General features: G+C 38.0%; 1 protein-coding gene across 1 annotated transcript; it reads left to right on the plus strand.

Annotated features, from left to right (window-relative positions):
• The first annotated feature begins 9,926 nt into the window (after positions 1-9,926).
• Positions 9,927-11,379, plus strand: LOC143902797 (uncharacterized). Its single transcript, XM_077415971.1, has 2 exons — positions 9,927-9,974; positions 10,414-11,379. Exons 1-2 carry the CDS (start codon positions 9,927-9,929, stop codon positions 11,188-11,190), a joined length of 825 nt encoding a protein of 274 aa, XP_077272097.1. The 3' UTR covers positions 11,191-11,379.
• Positions 11,380-26,719: the final 15,340 nt, after the last annotated feature.

The following is a 26,719-nucleotide window of genomic DNA, read 5'->3' on the forward strand; positions in this document are numbered from 1 at the left end:
ATGTAATTATAATTATAATATATAATTTTTATTGGCTGAAGAAGACACTGTATGGTCGAAACGTCCCGTCATATATGTATATGTATGTATTATTTAATGAACTTTTAATTTGACATCTACTGTTGTGCTCGATTGTTGGCTTTTATTCCTATTGTATTTTGACATATACGAGCGATTACTTTATTTATCCAAAAATAATTTACCACGATCATTCTGTTACGGCTTTCTTCCTTGCCCTATTCTTCATAATAAAATTCTTTAACTTACTAAGTAAATTTACTACTTACGATTCGGTCCGCTGTTATTCCCGCCCATACATTTATCGCCCAGCGATATTGAAATGCGCGTTCTCGAATGACGTGCGGATTTTCTTCTGTCCAATACAGATAATTACGTGTATTAAACACGCCATTTGGGGTGAACGTAACTTCATCCGTCCATAGAATACGGTCGGGGAAAAAATTATTCCGCCGACACTGCGCGAGAAATCCTTTATGTGTTTTGCTGACTGTTGATATTTATTAAAAAAAAAAAAAAATAACGCAAAAACATTAAATATAGATAATAAAAATACCTTCACAAAAATAGATGCGCTGTTCTTGAACTCTCAAAAAAAGTTGCTGTACTCCCTGATGATGATGATACGGATGCTTTCGGTTCCGACGTAAAACATGGTGCACTACGTATCGCGAGAAACCAAGCATCCGAGACACATGGCGTAAGCTGTACCTGGAGTTTTCTTCAAACACCTGCAGGATTCTTTCCTCTTCGTTTACACGAATATGTATCGGTGCACCAGCGTTTCGCCGATTTAAGACAACACTTCCAGTTTCTTTGGCGCGTTATATACACCTCGAAATTACTTTGTCGTCGGGATGTCGTTCACGCACGGGGAATCGTTCCGCGTAAACACGAGCCGCGCCAACAGTATTTTCTCCGGTTGTTCCGTACGCGATAATCATATCGGTGTATTCTCTTGCAGTATTGTATTGTAAGGATACTTTATTTACCCCAAAGGGGCCTTAAAGGGCGTTTTTATGGAACGTTCCCAAACCATTACATCCGGCGTTTTGAAGGGACGTACCCAACCCTGTACACGCTCACCCTTTTTTCTCTGAATTTATACAATGCTATATTATAACAACCAAACCTTTTCAATCTGTTAATCTTTTAACTCTTTTAAATCCAAAGGCTAATCCACCAACATCACACTCTAATTATATTTGTCGTGAATCTTGTCCGACTGCATTCTTCTCCAACCGCCTCTCTCCTCCTCCCACTTCACCTCCCTTCCGTTTATCCACATTTTTCTATTTGTTAATACAACTGCGTTGCCCCTCATTTTTTCCTCTCTTGCTCTCTCCACCAGCTTATGTCTGTATGCTCTCTCTTCTAGTGTTAGTCCTCGTCGACACCAATTTCCCATCTTCTCCATATCTCATTACATCTTTCTATCACCTCTTCTTTGTCCTCTTCTTCTTCCAATTCCGTGAAAATTACAATCTTTCCATCCACGCCAGTTACCTCCCACGCTTTTCTTATCAGTATATCTCTTCCTGTCACTTTTTCCATTATTGCTTCCAGCATCTCCCTTCTTTCTTTTGGCCCCTCTCCTGCCACTCTCCTCCAGATCAGACTCTTTTTCCTTTTTTAAATTTTTTCTTTTCTCTCTCTCTCTTCTTTTTTCTCCACCTCCTTTTCTTTCTTTTCTCTTCTTTTTCTTCTTATCTCCTCCTCTCTCTCCTCTATCATTCTTCTCAGCCTGCTCCTCTCCTCTTCATGTTCCTTCCTTTTGTCGCTTTCCGGCGGTTTTCTCCATTCCTTCTCGCTCTTCTCTCTTCCTCCGTCACCTTTTTTCTCTGCAGCCCTCGTCCTTCCTTGGTTATCTTGCTTAGCTTCCCGATTCTTCTTGTCCTCACGACTATTATCAGTTCCTTCCATGATCCTTTCCCCTGAGTCTGTCGATCCCTCGCTCCAGTCCATTCCCCATCCCTCGCTCCACCTTTCTTTCCCTCGTTTTTCCTTTTCCTCTACCATCCTCTTCTCCTCCACTTCCGGTTGAGTTTTTAGCATTCTCAGTTTCTCTTTGACTTCCATTCCCGTTCGTATTATTTCTTCTTTAATTTCGCGCCCGATTTCCCTTAGCTCCCTCGTAATTTCCTTAATCCATCCTGTCTTTTCCCTCTTTCGTGCTGCTCTCTGTGCCTCTTCTTTGTCTGCCATTGTATGCGGATAATAAATTGTGTTACTTATTGAGCTGTCCTCCTTTTTTTCCTCTTTTTGTAAACCCTAACCTAACCGCCTTCTTGCCCATGATTCATTTCTTCTTACTTCTATTCTTACTCCCTCTCTCCCGCTTTTTATATTTCTTTTACTTACGATTTTCCTCCATTCTGTCCGCTTCCTTTCTCCTTCGCATTTTCGAACCTACTCTCCTATTCTTTCTGCGATATTGCTTTTCTGCGATACTGCAATATATTCTACCTGCCTTGCGTTGCGCTTGCCGTCCTCTTTCTCGTATTCTTTTTTGTGCCAGGCATGCACCGCCGCTCTTTCGACTTTCAGTCGTGCCACCCTAACTTGTCTTTCTCGATCGGTCCTCTCACTCACCGCGTTTCCACTGCAGCGACCCGCGCCATTTCACTTGAAGCAGATGTCACTTGCATTTGTGTCACGCCTCGTCGTCCCGCAGTAGTGCCAACCCGCTCTTTTGGAGGGGCCGGCACTCCGCGCCGCCTCAGCGTCCCGCAGTAGTGCCGACCCGCTCTATTGGAGGGGCCGGCACCCCGCGCCGCCTCAGCACTGATCAACCTCTGTTCCGCGCACGTGTCTCTGCTCTCGCGGCTCGCGCATGCCCGTGCTCCCCTCTTCCCTTTTCCGGTCACCTGCCTCAATAGTGTTCCTCCCTCTTCTCTCTTCTTCTCTCTTTCTTTTGCTTTGCTCCGTCCTAACCTCTTTTCTTCCTCTTTGTTTTTTCTTGTTTTACTTCCGCTTTTTCTTGCCCTCCGGTCTTTCTTCAATTTTACACCTTCCTCTTTCCTTCCTTCGGAGTTCTCTTCATTCTCTCTTCATCCCTTGACTCCTACTCCGCCTGCACTTTCCCTTATTCCTTCTTTCCTTTGCGGAGCACCCGTCCTCCTTCCTTACCCAACCGGAAGTCTCATTATTCTCTTGCAGTATATTCCTCCATTTCTTTATAATTTTTATAAGACATACACAGATCGAATTCTGGGCACCTACTGTTGTGGAGCGACGAGATCGAAAGAAAACCGCGGCGAACACAAATGCTTTATTTGTTCCTGAGTTCATTTGTTTCAAACGCTACTCATCAAGCATTTGTTACCGGTTTTCTTTCGATCTCGTCGTTCCACAACAGTAGGACTTTTCTACTCACAATCAGATTAACTCACTCTACTTGCATACAAGAGGTCCGGCGATTATTACTAGACACCTTGTATAATAAAATAATTATTAATATTATGTATAATATATAGGGCCCGGACGTTTGGGCACGGAGACCGGGCACCAGCCAAAATCAGCTGAGAACCGCTGCGCGCTCGTCAAACATTGAGTCCGATCGCCAAGAAATCAACTCGTTCAGAAAGCGACTAAGGGATGGCGTTACATGTGCCTCATTGATCCGCGATCGCGATGGATTAGAATACTGAACAGTTATACGCCGGTTTTAGCTTATTAGATATTCCTACGGTTAAATCAAAGTTTTGCACTACAACTAAATCGCCTTCCTCATACTCATTCGCAGGTTTTCGTATTTGGTTTATATATTGCTCATTATACGACTGACCCTTCGCAATCTGCTCAGCCGCTTTATCACGAATTTCAGTTAAATTACGCTCGCTAACACAGTTTTCTTCTAACACGTTTTCTTTAACATAATCTATAATTTTTCCGCGTTGCTCTGTCCCAAACAATTAGACGCTTGATATTGCGCCCGTTGACTTGCAAAACGTATTGTTTAAAGCAAACTCAATCTCATTTAATGCTTTAGGCCAACTTTCCTTGTCACTCTTTATATTTAAACTTTATATTTAAAGGGGTATAGGAAACCTACATTTTCGGGTAGATTTAAATATAAATTAAACACGATAATTAGCTTGGTCGATCATGCTATTCTACTGTCGGACGAGCGATTTCATTGTGAAAATTTAAAAAAACGATTAAAGAAATTTACTAAATAACTGTTTTCCGATTAATATAATTGAAAAACAAATAAAAAATAGGTTATTTGTACTAAAAAATCGCAAAGACTCCACCGTACCAAGCGATGATACGGGTAATAGTACGTTTGATGCATCGAGATGCATTGTCTTACCGTACATTAAAGGCGTAAGCGAGGATATAGGTCGGTTTGTTAACAAAACCGGTTTTTGTGTTTTACATACGATTCCAAAAAAATTGGACAGCATTGTCAGGAGGGGCAAGGATAAACTATCTGCCGCCAGAAGCACTGAAGTCGTATACAAAATAAATTGTAATGACTGCAACGCATTTTATATTGGACGAATTTTTTGGGTCAAACGCGTCAGTCGGTCGATCGCTTCCTTGCGAACATGTCACGTTCGGCTATAGTTGACTTGTATATATCTTATCACTCGACACACAAGACATGTAAGAAGTTTATTAATTTATTATTTATTAATTATTTATTATTTATTATTTATTATTTATTATTTACTATTTATTATTTATTATTTATTATTTATTATTTATTATTTATTATTTATTATTTATTATTTATTATTTATTATTTATTATTTATTATTTATTATTTATTATTTATTATTTATTATTTATTATTTATTATTTATTATTTATTATTTATTATTTATTATTTATTATTTATATTATTTATTATTTTTAATTTTTTGCATTTTATTATTTTACTTTTATCATTATACAACTGACTACGGTACATTTTATTATTGAACACACAAGTTATGTAACGAGTTTTAACTTTTATTTTTCATTTTACTTTTTATCACTACTAACATGCACTATTTTTAGTTTTATAATTTTTCTGGAACAACTTCATATTACGGATGTCTTGTAATGTTTTACGACGAGTCTTATAAATGATTTAAATATGATTAATTTATTTAAGTCTTGTACTTTTGTAATTTGTTACTTTCTGAGATTGCGTTACGTTATTACAGTCACTTGATAAGGGCCCAAACCAAGGGCCAAAACGTCGTGCAAAATTTGATGTACGAAACTTTGCCAGTTAAGTCAAAAGAAACTGAAATATATTCAATCAATTAACTCCCGAAAAATTTGAAAAACTTCGTAACCAATTTCCACAATAATCGGTAACGAAAAATTATCTATGAAAGTTATTCATAAAAAAAATTCAGTTTGATATCTCAAAATTTACGAAAATTGGACCAGAAGTCGGAAACCCCTTTATTATTAGCAATTTTTCTATAAACTCGTAACCATCCTCAAAAAATTAGAAAATTTTGAACCGGTTTTCAAAAAATCGATTATGATTATACACGTCTTTGCCATCCCCGAAAAATTAAAAAAATTTGGGCATTGTTTTTAAAAAATTAAAACAAAAAATTATCTCTAAAAAAATTCAGCTAATATTTCAAAATTTGAGGAAATTAGAACAATCATGTACATTTTTTTAAACAAAAATCGGAAATTTCTTTAGAAAAATTTGAAAAATTTTGTAACCAGTTTCAAGAAGATCAATTCATTAATGAAAAATTACCCATTAATAAAAAATTAAACTTATCCTCCAAAAATTAAAAAAATTTTGACACGACTCCTATTTCATATATAATTTTTTAAGATTTAGTCAATTAATTTCCAAAAAATTGGAAAAAATTTGTAACCGGTTCCCAAAAAAATCGGTAACAAAAAATTGTACACTTTATAACAATCCCAGGGAAATTCTACCTTTATTTCATATGTAATTCTTTAAGATTCAATTATCTCCCGAAAAATTGAAAAAATTTTGTAACCGGTTTCCAAAAAGATCGGTAACGAAAAATAATACATTTTATAGCACTCCCCAGGAAATTCTACCTCTACTTCATATACAATTGTTTGAAATTCGGTCAATTAATTTTCGAAAAATTGGAAAATTTTCTGATACCGATTTCTCCAAAGATTGGTAACAAAAAATTATACATTTTATGGCAATTCCCGGGAAATTCTACCCCTACTTCATATAATTTTTTAAGATTCAGTCAATTAATTTCCGAAAAATTGGAAAAATTTTGTAACTGGTTTTCAAAAAAATCGGTAACGAAAAATTATACATTTTATAGCACTCCCCGAAAAATTCTACCTTTGTTTAATATATAATTCTTTTAAATTTGGTCGATTATTTCCCGAAAAATTAGAAAAATTAGAAAAATCGGTTTCCAGGTTCCAGAAAATTGGTAGCAAAATACTATACACTTTATGGCACTTCCCGGGAAATTCTACCCCTATTTCATGTACCCTTGATAAAAATTCGGTGCACTAACGACAGACAGACAGACAGACAGACGTCCGGTACTTATATATATAGATATATATAGATTATATTTATACTTTTATTTCCATTATGACCTACAAGATTCCTACTTGGTATAATTGTTCTTATTCCACTTGATGGTTCACAGTGTCGTGCGATCTATCATGACAACATGTCATGGACACTTTAATCTTTAATCTTTAATGTAATTTTATATTGTTGACTATCCTTCGTTCTTCGGACTATCTGGTGAGTGCTCGGATAAAAATGAGTTATTGCTCTTATTCTTTTCATTAATTATGTTTGAACCATTTATAGATAGCAATCATTTAGTTCTCATAGTTTTCTGACCTTCTAATCCGAAGACTCATGGTTATGATGGAGAATTGTTTATTGATGTACGAAATTTGTAATATGCAAATATATCTGTCTTTTGACAATACACACTATTTACTGCGTCGACTCTCTTATTACCAATTTCTTTTATGTTTCTTATTATTATTGAGAGTCCGTAATTATTTTATTATCAAGATAAATATTTAAGCGTCTCAATTTAAACTCACCCTGTACATTACAATAAAAATTTATATGAAAATCTACTACACGGCTTATACTGTTACATCACGTTGTTACATCATGCTGTTCCCCGCGAACATTTCTAAAATTATTTAAAATAATAATTTTGTTTTATCACACAATTCGCTTTTTCTAAACTTTATAATAAACTGACATAATATAATATAAACTATTCAAGTATTATTATTAATGAATTGCTATTGCCTTTTATAGTAAACTATTCTGAACCTAGAATAAAAATATGTAATACTAAAAATAGATTATAAATTCTCTGTTAAAATTTGTTTATAATTTCCAAACTTCAAAATTTTTTTTTAAACATTTTTTTAATTTAAAAAATCTTTTTCTATATACGAGGTGACACAAAAGTTCTCGGAATTTTTTTGACTCAAAACTGTTTTCGTTGATTTTAATAAATTTTCAAAACCACTTCGGAAAATTGTTCACGATGGTCGCGCACTGCTGGATGATAATTTCATCTGAGACATTTTGTAGGGCCACTTCAAAACACTCCGTTAATTTAAAGCAAACTCCAGAGATCTTTTGCTCCAAGCTGGACCACACAGAAAAGTCCATCAGTTTCAAATCCAACAACCAAACTCGCTGTCTCAAAAACCAGGAAACTAGCTCTTCGCACGTCATAATCGCTGTTTGCGCCGAATAAGTTAGTTACATGCAACATTAAACAACTAAAAATCTATGAAATAGATTGATTTAAAATAAAAATTAATATATTCAAAATAAAAGTTTATATACTAACATTATGCTGTAAGCGGTACACATCAAATCTCTAGTTTTAATTTATTACTTTATGATACGTTGTGTCTCACTACCGCTTTGTATGTTAGATCAAGAAGCCAGCAGCTAGTAATTCCACTGCTGTCAGTTAGATTGTAACTCTTAATCAAGAGACACGGTAGTGTCTCACGCCAAGTACGCGCGGAGCGAAACCGACCGTGACTCTTTTACGCGACGCGACGAGTTGCGAGTTTATATATCGTGATGGTTCAACTTGCTCATATGGTCAAATTACCCGAACTTCCTCTAATGTGTTCAAAACGATTGAAAAATTAATTATTTGTGACATCAACATCACTTAAGGGGAATGGTAAGGTTTAAACAGCCGAAAATTGGGTAAAAGTCAAATTTTCCAAAATTCTTTGCTTTGTCAGTGAAAAATTAACACAGGTTGTATTTTTGACCAAACTGACATTTATTCTTACGTTAACTCGACGTTTCGACACTGGTTTTGTGTCCTTATCAAGAGATTTCTATCTCTTCTATATGAGATAGAAATCTCTTGATAAAGACAGAAAACCAGTGTCGAAACGTCGAGTTAACGTAAGAATAAATGTCAGTTTGGTCAAAAATGCAACCTGTGTTAAAATTCAAATGTCGCTTTTGGACAAACAAATAAACATACATAATTTTCTTTTAAAACGTGTTATTGGTGTTTTCTTAACGAAGAAAACAAGACGTAAAAGTCCTAAGAATATAATTAAAGTTGATCTTGATGATTGAAGGCGACCGCGCGATTTGTGCACTGCTCTGTTCTTGCCACGATTCCTGGTGAACAAGCTGAAATTTTTCAATTTTTTGGTGCCAATTTGTTGGTGAGATTCTCCTCTATAGACTAAACCTAAAGTCTAAAAAAATACGTTAAGATTGCAACAATGGCAGCCAAAAAAAATTTTTTCAAAAAATTTAAGTTATTTGTTGTTAAAACAATTACAAAAAATTAATTTTTGTGCGCTGGAATAATCAGGTTCAGTTTACGAAAAAATTCGTTATCTTTATTTAAAAAAAAAATCAAGTCGATATCTGCAGCCGTTCGTGAGTTATCGTGGCAAAACTAGCGAAAAATGCCATTTCGAGAAAAACACGGTTAAAGTTTAGAATACTAGTTTTAGGTAGAAAATTGATACGTATGAAGCTCAAAAGTTATCCATGCTATAAAATGACGTCTCCAGGTCAGCTTTCATTGCTGCAGTAATCACAGAACATCACAGATTTTTTTTCGGCTTTGGCCTTTTTTAAACACGAGAGAAAAGTGTTGCACAAAGCGAACCTGCACGCGGACACTTTGCCGGCCAGCACTCACATTTTTAATTTTCTTAAGCTTAATTTTGCGAATTTTTCAAAAAACCAAACTGGGAAATATTTTTAAAGGATCATACTACCAAAATATGTAAAAATACCAAAAATCAAATTTTTCGAAATTTCAAGCCTTACCATCTGTTCGAGATCCGTCGAATTTTCCTACGCGAAACATCGGCTCGAAAACATTATTATATTTAACATCGAGAAATACCGATGTTTATGTGGTTCGAGCTCTGTCGAACTTGTGCGAAACATACGTTCCCCGCGATCCCCGCGCCCTCGAAGCCCATCGATCGCGATCACGCGTTACGAGAGTGCTCCGTTATTTGTCGAAGCACGGAAACGGCTGTTGTGACGCGTGATGTGATCATACGGACGAATAGCGATTCAGCTCTCATCGCGCGTTCGTTCTTGAAAAACAACCCTCTTGAGTAAACGGCGAACTCGCTCGCCGGACAGTCAGTCGTTGCTGAGGATTCCTAGCCTCAAGTCGTGGGCCAGAACTCATAGCCGAAAGTCGTCGCGTATCAATCCTCGTCTAAAGACAGCACGGCTCTCTCCCTCTTAAATCGCTGCTTGAATCGCTACTCGCTCGTTTCGTCTTAAAGTGCGGATCAAAGTTACTTATATTTTTTCATTAAGTGTACTACTTAGCGAGGGGTCCAAAAACTTCCGGTCGTGCTCCGCTCGCGATCGTTCTTCTGCCGCGCGATCAAGATTTCCGTTCGACGCGTACAAGATCTCCGCTCCGCGAGAGGCTTCGATGCGAGAAGCTGAGACAAGATTTCCGTTCGCGATACCTGGCAGAAAAGTACGAACGACTCAAAAGATTTCCGAATCCGCGGCGCACGATCCGTTGTTCCCCCTCGCGTCTTTTCCGTTCTTGAAATAAAGACTATATATTTCTTTGTGCAATCATTGTGTTTCGAGTGCTTTAATCCTCATTCCTCCCGCGAATTTACGACTCGCGTTATCCTCGCTTCTCGCTCAACTCTGAGCGGAATCCAGATTCAGGGCGAAAGCGACGCCCGAACACCATCCCCGGTAAATGGTGTTTAGAAAAAAATAAAACTTTTTGGCTTGAATTTATTTACATCATTATCAATGTTATAACAATATGAATTTTTGAATAAAAATTGACAAATATCGAAATAATGCAATTCTAACTAGAATACTTTTTTCTTTTCTTTTTTGGTATTTTATATGCAAATAACATCATTTGGTTTGCTAAATTGTTTTATTTATTACAGGTCGGAAATCCAAAGCGTCACCTCATCGGCAAGCGCGAAGAAAATCGACTACAAAAATCAATACGGATACTGAGGACTCGTAATAATCGGGTCTGCATTTGCAACAGACGCCAGCAGAGGAGAAGAAGAAGTGAACGAAAGGCCAGCACCACATTGGGTATCATTGTTGGTGCATTCGTTGTTTGCTGGTTGCCATTTTTTATGTTGGCATTAATCAGGCCATTCTACAAACCTGATGATATCCCGCATTCAGTATCGTCTCTGTTTCTCTGGCTCGGTTATTGCAACAGTGCGTTAAACCCCATTATTTATGCGATTTTCAACAAAGAAATCCGTAAGCCATTTATCTTGATAATGTGTTTACAATGGCGTAATCTCAATGAGTTAATGCGCGAGGAGTATTACCATCAACAATTCGGTGAACGAAGGACAAGGAACGGCATAAACGGCAACAAAGCTACAGAAAATACAGAGGGTGCAAATCTCGTTGATGATAACAATAAGAATATCAGAAATAATAATCATGATATCGACAATAATAACCAAAACGTCGATAATAACAACCAGAATGTCGACAACAGCAATCATGTCGACCAGAATAATCAAGACATCGGGGATAATAATCAGGATGCTAATGGTAATAATCAAGATAATAATCAAGTTAATAATCAAGATATCGGTAATAACAAACAAGATGTTGAAAATAAAAAACAAAACATCAATGATAACAATCATATCGACATTACCGAGAAATCCGGTGAGATGCCCCGCTTCTGATCTGAGGAGTGTTCCTCGAATAACGAGGACCGTGGTATTCGACGAAGATCATCGCCGTACTGCATGGATACTTTTCAAGTCATTGCTGAAGTTCATACACCTTGCATAACCGAGACCCTTGTATAATTGAACAAGAAAAATGCTAAACATATTCTAAAATAATGACTGAATGATTTTTTTCAAGAAAAATTCCTTATTATTTAATTAAAAAAAGACAAATAAATAAAAATAATAAAATTTTATAAAAATGTTTTTTAAAAGTGCAATGTTTTTAGAATACGTGCAAAGTTTTATATTGACCTGATAAAAATTTACGGAGTTATAGCAATTTGAACGCAAAACGTCGCATATTTTGATTACATTGTAAACGTTTGTAAAACATTTAAAGGAATAATCGACAGTACTGCTTATAATAATATACAAATGACAAAAAATAGGACATTTAAAATAGAGTAAAAAACTCCGTGATTGTAAAATAAATACGAAAGATTTTGACACCATAGATAAACTGACAACGGTGTTAATCGATAAGTTAACGTTTATTACGGTCTTACAGTTACACAAAACACACAATTTGTGAAAAAAAAATGAAGAAAACTATTTGAGTCATTTTTTATCATATGCAGTTCGTCAATGGAAACCCACAACATCACTGGTGTCCACAAGGACTTGATTCTTAATGTTCCTAGAAAAATGAATTGGAGCAATATCAACATATAAAATCACCGCTGCAATGAAAAATGCTAAAGTTGTTAAAGCAATCGATCCAATATCCAATTAAGTTCTTACAATTCAATTTATAAGAACTTAAGTATAGAAGAATTGTTATTAGAATATTGCATCGAAAGCTCTACGTAAAATATAAACGGAAGTTTGAACAACTTGATAAAGAATAGCACCGAAAATATTCTTCAGCGGCACACGTATTAAAATTGCAGTTTACATAGCAATATGCATCTTCAATGACGGTTACAAATCTTATCTGCAGATAATGGATATTTTATCATATTCTGTTAGCAAGATAATTGCATCCACATCTCAAATGCGGACGTGCATAACTCATGCACTACAGCAAAAAAATTAGGAATAAAAAAGCTTTGGAGAAAAACCATGTTGCTACGGAGACTTATGGTCCAGAAATAGCTGAATGAGGGTAAGAGAAAAAATTCTGATTTTTAAAATTATTTAAAATTAAAAATTTAATTACGTTTTCCTCAAAACCATGTTTTCTTAAACCAAGATAATAACCATTAGATCTTAAAAACCATTTGTTTCCAATTTGACTAAAATTTTAATATAATATAATGTTAATCTGGTTTATCCAGCTGTCAATCATTGACTGAGGTCAAAGGCAAAACATAACTTATTTTTAACAATTAAAGTAATTTAAATCGACCGTAACTGGCAACATATAACGTCTTTACCGATATGAACATTGAAAAACTGTGAGCCAACTTGGTTTGTCGGATTCACACAGCACATTTTCCGATTATCGAGACATTATTAATTTCGACCATAGGTTTTGGTCAGTTGATTTTTCAATGTTCATATCGGTAAAGGTGTTATATATTGCCAGTTACGGTCGATTTAAATTACTTTAATTGTTATTCTATTCACTGGCGAAATAAATTTATTATTCTGTTGATAACTTACTTTTATTGTACGTACGGTAAAAAAACGTTTTTGATGAAAAGAAAGGGAAAAGAGAGAGAATGACATGAACATGAAAATTAATTACAATAGGACAACAGAAATAAAAATTAGTCGCCAATATAAATCCGGAGAATAACAACTGAAATTTTTACGGCAAAAGAGTAAACGTGATGGACAAGATTTATAATACTGTTGCGCTCGCCGGGTCTCTCACTCTTTCACAAGCACTCGCGGCGCGCACTCCGTCACTCTCACAGAAATAAAGAAAGACTCGTTGTGTTATTTCCGAAAGGAACTTCTTTAATAAATGGCTCGATAATACAGGGAGCTCGGGATGACACGTCCGAACGTGACGGTATCCCAGCTAAATCTGAACATCAGGTATAAACAACATCTGGTAGAAAATCAATATTTAATTGAACATCGGGCAATCAACATTTCTAAACAGGCGTTACTAAGGGCGATTCGCATCTTGACGAAAGTCGGCCCGTTGCACGCTTCAGCTCGGAGTCAGGGAAGTATACCGGGCAGCGCGCACGCAACACTGCCCCCCTTCTTCAGATTGTCGTCCCGACAATCAGAGAGGCAGCTTGCTAAAATTCCTTGGAGACTGCTCCTTGGACGGTTTCCTGCCCTACCCTGGGCTGCTGCCTCAGGTTACCGGGCTCCGTCCATTCCTCGTCTCCGGGTTTTCTCAAGGCCTCTTCTTATAGAGCTGGCCAGGCTCCACGCGAAGATCCTGCTCAACCCCGGGCTTCGCCGCCGGTGTTCCTCTTCCCTCTTGAGTCTTGCGTGCTTGGGTCTTCTTTCTTCGGGATCAGAGGGGGATAGCTTCCGTGGACCCATCGCTCTAAGAGCACTCTGTCCCCTGTCTCGGAATTCGCCCTCAGTCTCACGGGAAAACCACGGTCAAAAACCGTGAGAGAGACAGTCAGAAAAATTTCTCAGGAGCAACTTCTTCAGTTCCCCTGTCGCCATGCCTTCAAATCGATGTTGGAATCTGTAACACAACATTTTTTAAACGCAGAAAAATTGAACAAAGAACATACAATAAACGATTAGAGTACGGGCTCAGACTCAGACTGATTGATAAATCTGAGCGTCTTCGAAAGCTCGATCACTATTCGAAGCGACGTTACTCCCTCGACTTGAAGGGTACGCTTCACGAAACCGTCGGACAACGCGGCGACGAATTGTGAGCTCGCGATTTTATCGCGAACTTCATGCGAACATTCGGGGTACGCTTTTTGCGACAATCTCTCCAGATCTGCACCCAGCGTTGCAAAATCTTCGCCCGGACGCTGTCTTCGATTAGTAAATTGGAGATAATAGTTTTGTGTAAGTTCGCTTTCCCCGAAACGCAGCTCCAATTTTGCCTTTAACTCCGCGTAAGAGAGGGATTCAATCCCGTCGGCAAAAGAATCAAGCAATGAACGTGCTTTCCCACGTAAACACGATGCCAATACGATGGCCTTTTCCGTCTCATTCCACTTATTTGCGACGGCGATGAGCGAGAATTGCGAAAGAAACTCGCGTAACGGCGCGGTCCCGTCGTAGGTATCGGGCTTCAATTTAATGCCGCGAAAGATTTGGTCCCCGGACGCGTCTATACTCGCGCCCGTCTCTCGCGTCGCGCTACTCGCGTTTTCGCCCGAAGCAAAATTATTGGAGGGACTTAGCTGTGAGATCCTCTCCTGGATTTGGCGTAGCTCGTCGTCACGCTGCTGCACCATCGCCGCGAATTCGGCTTCTCTCTGCGTGCGCTCCGCGCGCATCTCGCGGATCTCCTGCATCACCGCCTGAAGCGTGATCACCTCCGTCGTCATCTCTGGGATCAGTGGAGGAGTCGCTGCCCGGAGTCGTTTCCTTGTGAGAGCGGTCGAGGTCATATTCCGTTTAGCGCGGCTCGTCTTTCCTCAATCCCGGACGAGCCCCCAAAATGTTGCGCTCGCCGGGTCTCTCACTCTTTCACAAGCACTCGCGGCGCGCACTCCGTCACTCTCACAGAAATAAAGAAAGACTCGTTGTGTTATTTCCGAAAGGAACTTCTTTAATAAATGGCTCGATAATACAGAGGGCTCGGGATAACACGTCCGAACGTGACGGTATCCCAGCTAAATCTGAACATCAGGTATAAACAACATCTGGTAGAAAATCAATATTTAATTGAACATCGGGCAATCAACATTTCTAAACAGGCGTTACTAAGGGCGATTCGCATCTTGACGAAAGTCGGCCCGTTGCACGCTTCAGCTCGGAGTCAGGGAAGTATACCGGGCAGCGCGCACGCAACAATACTTAAAATTGAGACATATGCATGATGTAAATACTCTGTATCTGTTCTGTGAGTTAACTCCATTAGTTTGAAGTTTTATGTGTGCCATTTCGGAAACTAATTGTTTGGATAAAAATCTTTTATTGCCCAAAATTTTCACATTATCCCAATTAAATTCATGTAATTGATTCTATGTTTCATAATGACAGAAAGAGTAGCTGTGTTCCTGCGGATAGAGTAGCGATGGCTTGAGATTCTGGTTTTTAGTTGTCTCGTCGTTTGTCCCACATAGGATTGCAATCTTTGTAGGATATTTTACACACAACGTTTTTCATTGAATTGATTGAGAGAGTGTCTTTATGGGTTTTCATCAAGTTTTTGTCATTAATTTTAATGTTTATGTCATTAGTGTCTCTTCTTTTCCTTCCTTTTTACCTATATTTACACCGCTTTTCACCGTACAACATAAAGTACGTACAACAAAAAGTACGTACAACAAAAGTAAGTTATGTTCTGCCTTTGTCTTCAGTTAACGGTTGACAGCCGGACGAATCAGCAAATATTTGGAACCAAGTCCATTCTTTGATTGTATCATTGTCTCAATTATATCAATCACCACTGCTTAAAAAATATCTCAGTTTTTATTGTCTTTTTCAAGGCTTTAGTTTTTTAAACTCGCGTTTTCTAGTCTTGATTAAGTGAGTGGATTTCACGTCTCTTTGCCGATTATTTCTTTCATTTCTAATCCATTTTGCAAAATATAAATTTTTCTGGTATTTCCCTTGAAAATTACACTATCTTTATACAATAAATTTTCAATTCTCTTGTGCTCGTCGGAGAATTTAAAATTATTTAATTTATCTATTGTCGCGTCGCTAAAGATGACTTAAAGTAAAACCGACACAATTTATAATTTATATTAAATTATTAATTGAACGTTACATAGTATTAACTAATCGCGTTTGACCTTCAAAGCCCATTTTTTCTTGTTACTCGTTAATTTTAATATCTAGAGTCTATAGCCTTTTCGCTGCGGCGGCGTCGGCTGAATAATGATTATGAGGTACGGCAGTATAGGTCACCAGCGTTCGCCTTGAAGCGACGAGGTAGTAACTCCACTGTTTTATCTCGTTGCATTAAAAATATAAATTTCCAAGTTTAAAACAAAATTTACACAAAAACAATATTTATTTTTAAAATTATATTTTACCATTATTTTAAACCTTGTGTGTATTTAATACGCTACAAACTGAGTTAGTACCAATACGGCTATACCGGCCATAGCCAATGCTAGTACCTACAAGTCGTCGCATGGATGCCGGTTATAACCGCCTTAGAAGCGAAAAGGTTAATTACACTGGTCGATATATCAGATGCGGATTGGGTTCCTCGAGTCGTTTCCTATAAATTTTTGGCCGCTGAATCTAAATCTGCTAGTAAAATTTTTCTATCACATCTGGTTTTTGAAAAAATTGAGGTCAAATGCGCAAAAAAACGCGTTTTTGGTCATTTTTGCTAAAGTATAAGTGATGAGCCCCGATGGGGTGGAGTCCCAAATATGTCCACCTACGATTTTAATGAAACTTTGTAAAAAGCTTTATTTTGGGTTAAGATGAAAGCTTTTAAGGGAAATTTTGCAATTCCTATGACAAAGTCATTTTTTAAGATAAAATGTTAAAAAGTATAGAAAAATTTTAACAATTCTATAAGATGTTATAAATTGTTATATGGTTATAGGATGTTATAAATTACCATTATATATTATAAACATTTTTTCTTACTTTATTTTAAACACGCGATCTTTCTGTTTAAATCAACAAACATACTTTAAGGCCGGCATTCTCAGTCAATTCTTATTTCAAGACCGTCTTAAATAATGGCTTAAAATGATAATACGACTCTACGATTGGTTTATGACATCTTAAAATTGTACATACTTAAGGGATTACACCACAGTAAAATTTTCAAAAAATCGAAAAATTTTTGTCTTAAATGATACTTTAGAGTCTTAAAATTAAATTTTAATTAATGTTATACGTAAAAAAATGTTTTAAGTGGTTTTAGAGCCGATTTTCTAAAACAAGTCGTAGCGCCATCGAATGGTTCGGAGCAGTGCGCAACGATTTAAGGCTTCTGAGCTCGTTAGGTTCATAATATGAATTAGGGCCTGAGGAATTTTGTGTCCGACGGCCCATACCATTAAATAATAAGCTTCAGTAACTGTACATGGTGCTAGTCCAAAAACATCCTCAAGTGGCAAAAACGTGGTTGACATTGCATCAAATATTGCAACTTCTATATTTAATGATGGATTGTCAAGTATAATGGAAACTATGCAAGTGCTACAACACTGACTGTGGGCCTAGTGGGCCATAATTGCTTCAATTTCTGTATCGAGGCAGACGCACACCGCATCAAGGCTGTTGAACGCTCACTCACGGATGCCACTAAAGACACTCGTAGGATCTCTAGATCTTCAAGGAAAGAGGAACAAGAAGAAAATATTAATCTGGGAGGACAGCTGTATGGCGCAGGCGTCGCAGAGTAAAGATAAATTAAAAATTTCTACAGTTAAATACGAAATAATTGTTAGTCAAACTTTAAACGCGGTATTCTCGAAATCACGTTTTTCAATTTCTATATATATAGAGAAGTAAATATGATTTTTACGATTGATTGAAAACGTTATAAATAATTTTTCACTAAATTTTTTAGGTAAAAATGAAACTTTTTTTCATGTGTTCACCATTTCTACAAAAATCAATATTTTAACATTTAACAGTTTATATGTATGTATGTAGATTTATTGTGTATCCCCGTAGGGTTTACAAGGCGTTTTTTATGAGGAACGTACCCAAACATTTTACAAATCACTCCCCTACGCGCCCTGGCCATATGCGACTTTACATTTCATTTATTTCCCCTCCCTTCGTCTTTCATCATCCATCTTCTTCCGCCTTCCTTGCTTCAGCCATTTCTCCGCTTTCCTCCTTTTTGTCACTGCTCTCTCCCCTTTCTTCCTTCTCTCTCTCTCTCCTCTCGCTCGCCGCCTTCCCTCCTTCCTATTCCGTCTTCGCTCTGAAACAAAAACCCACTTCCTTTCCCCTCCACTCCTCTTTACTCCACCCATCTCTCTCCGCCTTCCTTGTTTCTGTCATTTCTCCGCTTCCCTCCCTTCTGTCACTGCTCTCCTCCCCTCCCTCCTTTTCTCTCCCTCCTCCCGCTAGCCGCCTTCCCCCCTGTTCCGTCCCCGCTCCTCCCACCTCCCTCTTACTCTCCTTTCTTCCTATGGCCCTCGTCCTTGTCCGTATCCATACTCTCGCCTCCACCGCTTTATCCTCGTCCATCTTCACCCTTAATCTACTCTCCTAGCTCCTTTCTCCTTGCCTCCAAAGTCCAGCTCACGCACGCTTGTCACCTCAGCTCTTCTCCTTCCTCGTTCTACCTTTCCGTCGCTTTCTCTATTTCTCTTTCCATCACCTGTCTATCTGTCCAGGCCCCTTCGATCTTTCGATCCATCGATAATCCCTCTGTCTCGCGACAGATCGATCGATCGCCCGATCGATACTCCCTGCTGCCAACTCGCTCAGCTCCCTTGTCGTGTGACCTGGGCTGCTACCTCCATTCCTTCAATCCCGCCCTTCTCCCTAACCTCACTTTCCACGTGTTACTTCACCAACGTTTCCCATCTCCTCCAGATCACCTTCCGCTTCGCCTCCATTCTCCCGTCTTCCTTTCGCATTTCCCTATCTACCCCCTTCAATCAACACCTTCCTCACCTCTCAATCTCTCCCTTCATCTCCTTTCACTCTCCTACCATTTATCCACCTGTTCCCCGCCGAGGGCTACGGAGGAACTCCCATTTAACAGTTTATAATATTCTATTTTTAAAAAAGTAATTCACTGTAAGAATAAAGGCCAACGATCGAGCATAAACGTGGATGTCAAAAATTAAAGTTCGTTTATTAAATATAAGTATATATAGAACGGGACGTTTCGACCGCACAGGGTTTTCTTCAGCCGATACAAATTAAATAATTACATAAAGTCGCGCAATAATTAGTAAAAACGTGAACGGTAAAAGGAAACAGATTCGATGGAAATAACAAAGTCATCCCAAGCCATTAGTATTTGAGACAGAAAGGAGCTAACATCGACCGTGAGAGCGCAAAACATCGGACCACGATCTAATTCTGTAATTTAACGTAGTTTAAACTTGACCACACCGTCGTCGGACATAAGATTCAACGCCTTTAATAACTGACTTGGTTCGTTTTCGCCAATCAACGAAGAATAATCATGGATTTACCTCTGACTACTGACTTGCGAATTCAAGTATATACAATTTTACATTCCACAATTGACTCTACAGAAATCTATATACATATATACAATTTTATATTTTACCATTAGAACGCTCTCATGTAAGATGTGAATCCGGATGACTTTGTTATTTCCATCGAATCTGTTTTCTTTTACCGTTCACGTTTTTACTGATTATTGCGCGACTTTATGTAATTATTTAATTTGTATCGGCTGAAGAAGACCCTGTGCGGTCGAAACGTCCCGTTCTATATATACTTATGTTTAATAAACGAAATTTAATTTGACATCCACGTTTATGCTCGATCGTTGGCCTTTATTCTTACAGTTTATTTTGGCACACGAGCGTTTACTTTATTTTATTAAAAAGTAATTCAATAATAAAAATAAGTAAAAATGCAATTAAAAAATAGAAAATATTTGAATTTTCTCTTTATTTATAGATCAAATAACTTAAGTATGGGTAGAGATAAAAATTAAAAAAAAATTTTGGAAGTTACTTTTATTTAGTATAAAAACACAAAAAATTTTTCGCCAAATAAAAAATGTTCGAGGAAAATCTTCGGTGATTTGGCATAGAATACATGTGTACTTCTCTAACAAAAATGCAGATTATAAAAAGATTTTGTTTTTTAACTTACAAATAGGTGAAAAACTAACTGCACTTCTGCTGCAAGCTTCGGAGGACCTCCAGAAATAAACAGTTCCACTTGGAGAGCTCCAGCACCGCCATTTTGATACAAAAAAATTAAGCAAAAATTGTTTTATATAGCTTAAGACATGTAGAACACAGACCTTAAAACCAAATTTTTATTTATTTAATTATTTAGCTACAAAACATTTCCAAAGTTACCTTATGTTTTCAGGTGTTTACTGTAGTGTAAACCTCTTAAGACGGTCTTAAATATAAAATCTGAATGAATAAATTAATTTTTTTTAAACAAAATTAATTTTATAATTTAGTTACATTAAAAATTGTATTAAAAAATTACTCACAATCAGTTAAAAGTTAAGATTAAATTAATTTAAGTTAAATAAAAAGTGAATTTTTAAAAACATTATTTATATTAGGGTAGACCAGGGCGAAATCGTCACTATTTTTCGGTGCTGATTTTTAACAACACAAATAATTTTAGTGAAATGTGGTATACCGTTGTAAAGAATGAACCCTTGGCTACAAAATTTATACGGACAAAATAAAAATAAAAATAATAACCACGCTCGTATGAATATAAAAATAAAAAAGAAAAAGGCCAATGATAGAGCATTAGTAGATGTTAAACCATATAATTTATTAACATATGTACCAAGAACGGAACGTTTCGACTTCACCGAGTCTCCTTCAGCAGTAGTATAAAATATTATAGGTTAACATAAATTGTGTATAGGTATTCGTAGTTACAAAAATATAAAATTCTTAAACTTATAGAGCCACATCACCGTTCGAGAGCCTGACGAATACATACTGAGTTTTTGTCTTTTCATCTACGAAGTCAAAACCGGAGATAAAATGTAGTCAGCGAAATTACATAATTAATTCCTCGTTCGGAGGCGAGAATAAATCGTGTCCAGTCTATAAGAAGTGTTATTTTGTCAGGTTGTATGGTCAAGGTATAAAAAGGATTTTCTGAAAGGAAATCGTATGTAACTAAATTAATTGTCGTAAGTATGAAATCTGTTAAAACTTACATGTATCTGTCAGGACGTAAAATGTGCGATGTAATGCTCTTTCTCGTGTTACGGATGTCAAATGACTGCGCGGATTGTCGGGACGAACAGAGTTATAAACAAATACAATGTATACATAAACCGAAAATTAGTTGAAGTTCTTGTGATTGGCTAGCTCGTCAAGTACACTAAAATATGAGTCATCAAGAAATTCTGTGTCTGTATTGGAATTGATCCCGTTTTTTTGTTTTTTGATGTGTAGCATCTCTGATATAAGTTTCTTATAAAAATTTGGTTCAGAATCGAGTATCGCTGTATTGTCCCAATCGAAAGTGTGATTGAATTTTGTAATGTGCTCGGAAATCACACAATGCCTCGATGGATCCGTTTTGATGTTATTTTTGTGTTTGTTTAATCTAGTTATAAGTTGTCGCTTTGTTTGTCCTACGTAAGAAGCACTGCAATCTTTACACGATATTTTGTAAATTACATTATTGTTCAAAATTCCGGGATTTTTGTCTTTTTGTGCCTTGACGAACCTGCTAAGATTATTTAACACTCTGTATCTTATCATATGCTCATCGTTGTTAAGTAAATGGGCAACTTTGTTAGATATGTTTTTTATAAACGGGATGACTATGAATTGTTTACTCTGCACCGTGTCGTCGCTACGTTGACTTGTATCCTATCATATGTTCATCGTTGTTAAGTAAATGGGCAGCTTTGTTAGATATGTTTTTTATAAACGGGATGACTATGAATTTTTTACTCTGCACCGTGTCGTTGCTACATTGACTTAGGGAACTTTCCAGCAAGCGACACAACTCGACACAAGTATCGTTTTATCTTTGTTGCTCATTACCAAAAAAGAAAGATAGAACGATGCTTGTGTCGACCTGTGTCGCTTGCTGGAAAGCTCCCATTATGATTCAATTTCACTTATGTGTTTAAGTATACTGTTAAGCAGATATTTTAATCTCAGATTGACTTTCCTGAAGATTAATTCGAGAGGGTACCCATTGTTCAGTAAAATGTTGATGATTATTTCCAAATTTTTTGTGTGGTACATGGGGTGACCATTTTAGATAACACATACGACAAATAGTTCATTAATTTTTTAATAAGAAAATTCCTTCTGAGGTCACAAACTTATTACAACTTGGAGGCAGTTTTGCTTTCCGTTGAACTATAATAAAAAGAAAGCTATCCATGAATTTATCAAGAACATCGAAGGCAACACTAGACGCCACAACATAAAAATCTTACTAAAATACGTAATCGTGTCATCTCGCAATTCCATAATTTCTTACATACGAAACCGACTAGTGATACAATCAGCAATAGGTTATTTTCAATGCAAAAAACGACCCAACGGTTCTGTACTGAAAATGATGATATTATTTTTACAAGGAGTGACAAAAGTAACGTCACAGTAGCTTTAAATAAAAACATCTATGTACAAAAAATTGAAAATATGTTAAATAATACCAATACGTACACGGTGGTCACCAAAAATCCGTCAAAACAAATAGAAAATTAATTAAATAATTTATTAGATATGGCACCAGAAGGATTACATTTCCAAACAAGATTTGTATAAACTCCGGTCTAGCAATTTTCTTCTACCTAAAGCCTATGGTCTCCCAAAGATTCATAAAGAGAATCACCCTTTTAGAATTATAGTCTCATCCGTAAACATAGCTTTATATGCCTTCGCAAAATATCTGCATGGTATAATTTCGGAAAACATTCCCCATGCGGTTGGTCACATAGATAACAGTTTTGATCTATACAGAGAACACTCCAACAAAAAAATCTCCAGTTCGGATGTCCTGGTCTCATTAGATGTAACGTCTTTGTTCACCAACATTCCTCTAAATCTCGCAATCAAAAGTGTTAGCAACCGTTGGCATCACATATGTAAAAAAACAAAAATACCGAAAAAGAATTTTTACTAGCTCTCGAGTTTGTTTCAACGTCCACATATTTCACTTTTAATAACGTGATATACAGGCAAACCTACGGTGCACCAATGGAATCGCTATTATCCCCGATCGTTGCTGACGTCGTGATGCAAGACCCAGAGGAAACATCACTGAGATTGATTAGATTAGCATTGACTTTCTATCGCCGCTATGTTGACGACATAATAATGGCAGCACCCTCTGATAAAATACAGGACATCGTAAATATTTTTAACAGTTATCACGAGAGACTAAAGTTTATTGTGGATTATGAGAGCGATCGCAGCTTGAACTTCTTGGATCTGTCTCTGCACGTTATGGAGAATACTTTATACATAGATTGATATCAAAAGAAAATGTCCTCTGGTAGATACCTTTCTTACTACTCGGGTCACCCGGATTGTCACAAGATAGGTACAATATTCAGCTTAGTGGGGAGAGCTATCCTACTGTCTCACCCCATGTACCACACAAAAAATTTGAAATTATCATCAACATTTTACTGAACAATGGGTACCCTCTTATTAAAATATCTGCTTAACAGTATACTTAAACACATAAATAAAATTAAATCATTAAGTCAACGTAGCAACGACACGGTGCAGAGTAAAAAATTCATAGTCATCCCGTTTATAAAAAACATATCTAACAAAGCTGCCCATTTACTTAACAACGATGAGCATATGATAGGATACAAGTCAACGTAGCGACGACACGGTGCAGAGTAAAAAATTCATAGTCATCCCGTTTATAAAAAACATATCTAACAAAATTGTCCATTTACTTAACAAACGATGTCCATTTACATAACAACGATGAACATATGATAAGATACAGAGTGTTAAATAATCTTAGCAGGTTCGTCAAGGCACAAAAAGACAAAAATCCCGGAATTTTGAACAATAATGTAATTTACAAAATATCATGTAAAGATTGCAGTGTTTCTTACGTAGGGCAGACAAAGCGACAACTTAAAACTAGATTAAACAAACACAAAAATAACATCAAAACGGATCCATCGAGGCATTTTGTGATTTCCGAGCACATTACAAAATTCAATCACACTTTCGATTGGGACAATACAGCGATACTCGATTCTGAACCAAATTTTTATAAGAGACTTATATCAGAGATGCTACACATCAAAAAACAAAAAAACGGGATCAATTCCAATACAGACACAAAATTTCTTGATGACTCATATTTTAGTGTACTTGACGAGCTAGCCAATCACAAGAACTTCAACTAATTTTCGGTTTATGTATACATTGTTATTTGTTTATAACTCTGTTTGTCCCGACAATCCGCGCAGTCACTTGACATCCGTAACACGAGAAAGAGCATTACATCGCACATTTTACGTCCTGACAGATACATGTAAGTTTTAACGGATTTCATACTTACGACAATTAATTCAGTTACATACGATCTCCTTTCAGAAAATCCTTTTTATACCTTGATCATACAACCTGACAAAAGAACACTTCTTATAGACTGGACACGATTTATTCTCGCCTCCAAACGAGGAATTAATTATGTAATTTCGCTGACTACATTTTATCTCCGGTTTTGACTTCGTAGATAAAACGACAAAAACTCAGTATGTATTCGTCAGGCTCTCGAACGGTGATGTGGCTCTATAGGTCTAAGAATTTTATATTTTTGTAACTACGAATACCTATACACAATTTATGTTAACCTATAATATTTTATACTACTGCTGAAGAAGACTCGGTGAAGTCGAAACGTTCCGCTCTTTGTACTGTGACGTTGCGGCCCGCCGCTTCGTGGCAGCGCCCCGCGGCCGTCACAAGGCGCGGAAATTTGCGCCCAGGGACGAGCCAGAGAGGCGACGACAAGATCTCCAGAGGCCAAAAATCTATATCGTTTCCGCGTTTTGACTATTCTCTTATTTTCATGTGTAATCATAATGCGCGCGGCGCCTCACCCATACCACGGCGAGTCTTCGAGGGAGTACCGATAACGAGAGGGGTCCGGGAGGACCAAGGACCGAGAAGGGGTGGCGAGAGCGGAAGCTAACTGGATCGCGGGCGGCGAGAGCAACGCGGCAGGCGTGCGGCGAATGAGGCAGCGATGGACAAGGCCGCCGATAGCGGGGCCCCGGGCGCCTGGGAAAAACCCGGCCTCAGCAAATTACCTCCACGCAATACCGGCCCACGGGGTGGCTGGCCACCGCCCCGAGGTCAAATCGGAGGCACACCGGCCAGAACAAAGTCCAGTCCGCTGCCCAGGGACAAATTGGAGGAATCGCTACGCCGCCGAGGGACCGTTGCGCGCCCCCGAAGGATCCACCTTACGACGATCCTGCGTTAGAATATCGCGCGAGCTTGCAAGCTCGCTCTCGATTGGTTGGCACGCCCCTACGGAAGGGGGTGCCGCATCGATTCCGCTATCGAGCGAATCTAGCGAAACACTCTCTGGTCGTCCGTCGGCGAGTCCGAACGTTCTTCTTAAAATACGCGATAGCCGCCCCGAGTCGGGAAAATCTGTTACGCTGCGACGATCCTCCGTACGAGGTGACGGCGAGGAGCCCTACGAGGAGACATCACATCGGTGAGGTTGCCCGCAGTAATTAATCTCGAGATATAACGCCACGACGCCGCCCTCCGGTGCACGCTCTCGTCCGGGAAAACGTTGTAACATCGCGACGCGCACGGTCCCTTGAGACCGCGTATCAAATGGCGATCGACAGCGAGAGTGAAGGGCCTCGGGATGGTATCGTGGTCGCGGAATTGAGATAAAGACGCGATTGCGAGCCTCTGGAGATCGCGATAGATTCGTGGCGAAATCCGTTACTGCGAGTCCGTTTCGTATAATGTCTGCGCTCGTGATTGTGTCTCGCGCCTTCCGTGTTCACGGCGTATCGGATTACCCAATATTACTTAGGTTGCATTGTAGCCCGCTTCGGCATATCATTCGCGTTAATCGGCCGTCTGTGAGTGGCTAATTGCCTCAGAGAATCGTGCGTGTTAGGATAGTTATGTTCGGATGCGTTGTTCGGTGATTGCGTGTTATTATTGCTCGCGGTAATCCCACACATTTTTCCTCGCGTCCTTTCCAGTATTTCGCGCTACGCCGAGTACCTCGCGGTGTACAGTGTATTGTATTCGCCCAAATGACTGGCGCTACCCTTGGTCATTTCTCGCGTTAGATTAAGTCCGTATTTTTGCGTTTGTTACAGTATTCCGCGTCTCCTCGCGATCGCGCCGAACTTAATCTCACATTATTGTGTTGCGTTCGGTCCTCATTACGTTGGGACGTGGTTTACGCCACGATCCATACTTGCGTTAGGCTTAAGATAATTGGCGACAGAATTCTCGTGCGACTCCCGGCGTTGCGTTCACGCGCTCCGAGCGTGAGGTATCGTCCTCTCGCGACCTTTCCTGCGAGATCTTATTTTCTATTTCCGTGATTATTTCGTGTTTACTGTTGATGTTTTATATTAATTGTAAGTTTCGTCATACTGTATCTCTCTGATCTAAGCGCCGCGCCTTCTGCGCGTTACTATACGATAACGCAGTACTTCGTTCATTCTGGTGTCCGCGCTACCATTATTTCTTTTTGTTTCATTTTTGACGCTCGCGCGATTGATTATATGATTTGTCTGATTGACCGAAGCCGAATC

The sequence above is a fragment of the Temnothorax americanus genome, unplaced genomic scaffold (assembly GCF_048541705.1).
Source record: "Temnothorax americanus isolate GAGA-0224 unplaced genomic scaffold, ASM4854170v1 Scaffold40, whole genome shotgun sequence".
Classification (NCBI taxonomy): domain Eukaryota; kingdom Metazoa; phylum Arthropoda; class Insecta; order Hymenoptera; family Formicidae; genus Temnothorax; species Temnothorax americanus.